Raw genomic sequence first — 6,062 nt, 5'->3', positions numbered from 1 at the left:
ACTAAAATTTTCCCAAGTACCGAAATAGCATTTTTAAAAATAAAATATATAACCCTAAAAAAAGATGTTGAAATCTCAATTTAAGCTAGATAAATGTTTTTTAAATGCAGATGTGATCCAGAAAGATTCTCTCACTAGACAGTCTGAGGTTCTAGAGATAATTAGTGCACAGTTTTGCTGATGTTCATGCTTTGTTTCGGGAGAATATTGAAACACACGGTATTACCACAATAAAATGATGCCTATTTCTATCCAAACACTTCCATGTCATTGCAGTCATTGAAGCCACAGCCTAAGTAACACTGATGGAGAACAGAACAGAGGTGACAGAGTTCATCCTGCTGGGGCTAACCAATGTCCCAGAACTACTAGTCCCTCTCTTCATCATGATCACCCTCATCTACCTCATCAATGTCGTTGGGAACCTGGGGATGGTCCTGCTGATTCTCTTGGACTCTCATCTCCACACCCCCATGTACTTCTTCCTGGGTAATCTATCTCTGGCAGACTTTTGCTATTCCTCAGCTGTCACTCCCACCGCCATGGCTGGACTCCTTACAGGAAGCAAGGTCATTTCCTATCATGCTTGTGCTGCTCAGACATTCTTCTTCGGAAGCTTCGCCAGTGTGGAAAATTTACTCTTGGCGGCAATGGCTTATGACCGCTATTCAGCTGTTTGCAAACCCCTGCATTACACCACCACCATGACATCAACTGTGTGCATATGTCTGGCTGTAGGTTGCTATGCCGGAGGTTTCCTGAATGCTTCCTTTCACACTGGGGAAACGTTCAGTCTCTCCTTCTGTGAGTCCAATGTGGTCCATCACTTTTTCTGTGATGTCCCAGCCGTCATGGCTCTGTCTTGCTCTGACAGACATGTGAATGAGCAGGTTCTTGTTTATGTAGCCAGTTTCAATATCTTTTTTGCCCTTCTGGTTATCCTGGTATCCTACCTATTCATATTCATCAATCTTCTAAAGATGAGTTCCTCCGTGGGATACCAGAAAGCTTTGTCCACCTGTGCCTCCCACTTTGCTGCAGTTTCCATTTTCTATGGGACAATCATCTTCATGTACATACCACCCAGCTCCAGTCACTCTATGGACACTGACAAAATCGCATCCGTGTTTTACACAATGGTCATCCCCATGCTGAACCCTGTGGTCTACAGCCTGAGGAACAAGGAGGTCAAAAGTGCATTCAAAAAGGTGGTTGCTGGGAAGGTGGCTCAGTGGTGGAGTGTTTGCTTCACATGCATGAGGCCCTGAGTTTGATTCCTCAGCACCACATAAGCAGAAAAAGCCGGAAGTGGCGCTGTGGCTCAAGTGGTAGGGCGCTCGTCTTGAGCTGAAGAGCTGAGGGACAGCGCCCAGGCCCAGCGTTCAGCCCCCACGACCGACAAAAAAAAAAAAGTTGTTGGTTGCACCATTTATTGAAGTGACGTTCTTTTTCAGTGTCTGCTCTCTGCACCTTTGTCAAAAATCTATTGCCTGCCTGCATGCATTCATTCTCAGGTTATCTTCCCTACCACTGGTCTGTCTGTGTGTTGATTTTTAGGTTTGTTCTATGGATTGTTGTATATTTTAAAGTCAAATACGACGGTGCCTTCAACTTTCATGTTTCTTTTCTACCCTCAGGGTTGCTTTTCCTATTCTGGTCTCTGGTACTTTGTTTTGATTACTATTGTGATAGAGAGTGTGTATACATAAGACAGAAGATTGGGTTAATTTAAATAATTCACTGGGGAATTATAATGTAAACTTAAAATTGTCACTTTCTTCAGTTGAGTAACTGTTCTAAGAGATCTAACTTGAGAATACAGTCAGAAAAATTGACATTTTAAAAGAAAGCACATGTTCCCATTGTTGTACATTTTATGGAGAGAGACAGAGATAAAATATCTAGAATAAATTATTTACCTCATATTTACACAATGGAATTCTATGCTTCCATTAGAAAGCATGCTATTGCACCATTTGTAAGGAAATGGACAGACTTGGAAAAAATATATATTTAGCAAAGTAAGCCAGACCCAAGGAAACATAGGTTACATGGTTTCCTTCATGTGGTAATTTGAACGTGCCTATAAATCTAAAAGTACACAATAGATAGTAAAAGACAAATAATTATACTTGGACGTAATAAATTATACAGGACTCTACACATTTACACAGTGAGACCAAAGGAGGATATTCTTGTGAGAAGATCACAAAGGTTCAATAGCTATGTGCCTATGTTCATATAAAATGGTGTTATCAAAATGAACTCCAAGAAATTGAAGTAAGAGGATTTTTGTTATTTTGCTTCTCTCTCTTTTTCTCTCTCTTTCTCTCTCTCTTCCTTCTCTGTGGCTGATTTTGTTTCTGGACATCTTGCCTTGTATGTAAGTTTATCTGTTTTGGTGAGGGTAAAGTAAGACACAGAAATGGTGGGACAAAGGGTGAACAAATGTATCAGTGATACTCACTAGACATTATATTGAAAGTGAACTATACAACTTGTGGAGGAGGGGTCAGGAGGGAAAATTTGGGAGAAAATGAGGGAAGAGGTGATGCTTCTCAAAGAGAAATGTACTCATTACCTGACTTATATAACCATAACCCCACTGTTTATCACCTTTACAATTAAATAAATACATAAGTTACATACCTTGACTAATTCATTTGGTAGAATCTGTGTGTTCATTTTACTCTTTTCGGGAGGGACAAAATAGTCACAGTAAAATTTTAAAAAATGAAAAGCAAAATAAGCTTAAAACTTGTCAGCGTACTAGTCACACTCTTAAAGAAAAAGAATCTAAGATGTAAGGTTCCCTATTTTTCTTTCTAAAATGCTTGAAACGCTTAAAGTTGTTCATTGATTCTTTGTTTTTGCATTTTGATTGGCATTGATTAGTTGTACAAGGGGGAGTTATTTCATTTTGACCCATCCCATATCTGCATCTAAGATACCTTGATCAGACTCACCCCTTCCATCATCCTCCCTAACACCTCCTCCCCCCACTCCCCAAGCTAATCTCAACACGCTTCACTGTTCCATTTCACACACATTGATAGGATTTTGTCCTTACTCAGCCTCCTTCCCCTCTCCGTTCAGCCTCGCCACTCCTACTTGAATTCACGCCTCAGACAAGACTTGTCTTATATGACTTATCCCTTTTTCATATGTGTGCTATCCATTATATCATCTTGCCTCTGCTTCTAAGCCTTTCATTCTACTTTTTTTCATCCTAATGTCCTTGACCTTTCTTCCTGATTCTACCTGTAGACCCTGCCTCTCCAGTCCCTCTGTGTGATATTCCCTCACTCCATTCAGGTCTCTGCCTAATGAGATGTTATGCTCTCTTGACAGACGTGGCCACTGCTATTAAATGGCCTCTCTCCCCTCCCAATTCACACAGTCTCTTCATTCTGTCCTGGTCCTCCTAGATCCTACCACCATTCCCTACCATATAACTCATCCACTTGTTTATCATCCTCAACCACCACTGAAACGTCACAGCAACAGTAATTTTATGTGCTTTATTTATACAGTCTTGCTCGACACCTAAATAGATGTGTGTTTCTTTGAGGATTCTTGATGATTATTTGTTAAAAATGAATGGATAAAATTAAGCTATAAATCCAGCGATGTTGCTAGGAGTCTCTGATTGACTGAGAGCCATAATGACTCATCCATACATAAATCTTCCAGTCGTGGAGTGCATTTCAAGGACTACGATTCATTTTCTGATTTGCAAAATAATTTTTATCTATATTCTCACTCGGAGTGCACACTCTCCACTTTCAAGTTCTGAATTCCTGGAAATCCCATCATCACGTAATCACCTCATAATTTCTACTTTGAAATGATGTCTCATTAAGTGGCAAGACACAAGCTAAATAAATACTGTTTAGTAAATCATGTAAAGCAACTAAGTATGAGATTATATAAATGTTTAATGTATAATCCTATTTGGAAAATTACTCCCTATGTGTGAATTACATAATGAATTGAAATGATTCTAAATGCCAATATAAAATATAAACATTGTAATATCTGTTGGTTATAAATACACCCTCAATATGCTTATACAGTGTGTAATATTTATGGCTTTAATTTTTATCCACAGGAAGCTCTATAACATGCAGAAACTACCCACAGGGTGTGTTGACCATATCTTCTTTTTCTGTATACAATTAGATGCCATACATCTAATTTTTTTTTACAATAACGATTTGAATGTGCTATGGTGTCTTTGAACAGTGCTGAGTATAAAACAGTTTTTCACTTTATCTTTTTGGAAATGTTTTCCCTCTTATGACATTTCTAGTTCTCATTAAAATCATGGCCTTTATCTTATGATTATCATAGATTTAGGGAAAGTTTTCAAACACAGTGCAAAAAGTTCCCATCTAATACAGTGTCCATCTGAATAATTACCCTACCCAAAGATCCAAGTCCTAATTCTAGGAAGTTGTAAATATTGCCTTATGTGGAATGAAAGGGAAAAGAGCAATCTGAATAAGATCAGTACTTAAACACTGAGATATTATCATGGCTTATTTTTGACCCCTGTTACTACAAAGCCAACATCTAAGGGGGAAAAAAAGGTACATTTCCAATAAAGGAACTGTTTTTAATCTTTCAGAAGTTGTACCAAAGGAGTTGCCATTTAACAAAACAGTTTATGGATACAATATATCTTGATCATGGTCACCCAATAAAGGAACTTTGTAGATTTTGGGATAAAACAACAGCAAAGATGTTGGGACAAGATGGCCTGGGCTGTGTCCAGAGCAGAAAGGAAAGATTAGTGTTTCACTGGGACAAAGGAAGCTGTACACAATGTTGTGTGCTTATTGATGTCAATGGTTACTAGGTAAGAGCCATGATCTTCAAGAGTCATGATCATAGCCAGATGTTTTATTGAATTGGGTTCGTGAAACACAGTCAGGCAAGTGTTCCTTGTACTAATCTGCATCCTTGCACTTGTGGGAGCCCTCTTCTCATTGCTTTCCCTGGCTCCATTTGCCAGGATTTGACAAGGTGACATTGCGTGACTATGACTAGCTTCCCATTTTCTCATAGCTGATCAAGAACTGTCTCTGAAAGCACTACTGGTTATTCTGTGCTTCGGAATTGATGACCCCTGGGTGCTGGGTTGCACCTGTCCTGCTTGGCTTGGTGACTGGTGGAAATGACTGATGCGAAGACCCTGTGACTGGGTGTGTCAAAAACCTTTTAGCTCTGTGTGAGTATCGGGAGAGGGTGGATGGGAGGAGCATTTGTTAGGCAAAAATCACTGGGAGCCTGTCATTAAGTTCAAGTCTGTCAGCTCCACGGGTGTTGGTTATCATTCTGAAATTCTAGACCAGTGATATTAGATTGGGTATTGCTTCTGTGGAAGCTGGACATGGGTTTAAAGAAAATAGTTTATTTTGAACATGGGATTTCTTGATAGTTATACAGGCTCTCCACACTTTGTGCCATGCCTCTGGTACTTTTTGTTTGTTATTTGTAGAAAGGGTATCCAGGCTAACCTCGGACCATGATCCGCTTATGTATCCAACATAGCTGGGATATACAGGTGAATACATGCCATCATACCCTGCTTATTTGTTGAGATTAAATCTTACTAACGTTTTGCCCAAGCTGGCCTCAAATTGTGATCCTTACAATCTCTGCCTCCTGTAGAGTTGGGATTGTAGGTATGAGACATTGTGCTCAACTGATACAACATTCAAAGAAAATAATCTGATAGAGAAGTAATAGGAGCATAATATAATTTACACAGTGGCTGTGACCTAAGAACCCAAGTCTAAGAGCAACCATAAAAAGACCATGGGGAAATGAAAGAATTTATAGGTCTTACCTTTAAATGGACAAGTCCTGTGTCATTAGCCTTACCAAGTAAACAGAGCAGCACAGAAAGAAACAAGACTTTCTCACTATTGAAAAGTATGACAAAGATAAAATGAAAAAAATCTTTTTTTAAAAAAAAGAACACTGTACACTTTTTTTATTTTGGTCATTACTAGGATTTGAACATGGGGCCTTGAGTTTACTAGACAGTGCTATAT

General features: G+C 39.1%; 1 protein-coding gene across 1 annotated transcript; it reads left to right on the top strand.

Moving 5' to 3' along the window:
• The first annotated feature begins 302 nt into the window (after positions 1-302).
• LOC122105027 (olfactory receptor 5B2-like) lies at positions 303-2,126 on the top strand. The gene is made up of 2 exons (XM_042676118.1): positions 303-1,211; positions 2,109-2,126. The coding sequence occupies exons 1-2, from the start codon at positions 306-308 to the stop codon at positions 2,124-2,126; spliced, it is 924 nt and encodes a 307-aa protein (XP_042532052.1). The 5' UTR covers positions 303-305.
• The last annotated feature ends 3,936 nt before the right edge of the window (positions 2,127-6,062 follow it).

Source organism: Dipodomys spectabilis, unplaced genomic scaffold (assembly GCF_019054845.1).
Source record: "Dipodomys spectabilis isolate Male_0828 unplaced genomic scaffold, ASM1905484v1 ptg000030l, whole genome shotgun sequence".
NCBI lineage: Eukaryota > Metazoa > Chordata > Mammalia > Rodentia > Heteromyidae > Dipodomys > Dipodomys spectabilis.
The sequence above is the reverse complement of the archived record's forward strand: the minus strand, read 5'-3'. Positions and strand labels throughout refer to the sequence as shown.

What these genes read in the sequence shown, in the direction of transcription:
- LOC122105027 (XM_042676118.1), top strand. Translation starts at nt 306, where the DNA reads ATGGAGAACAGAACAGAGGTGACAGAGTTCATCCTGCTGGGGCTAACC.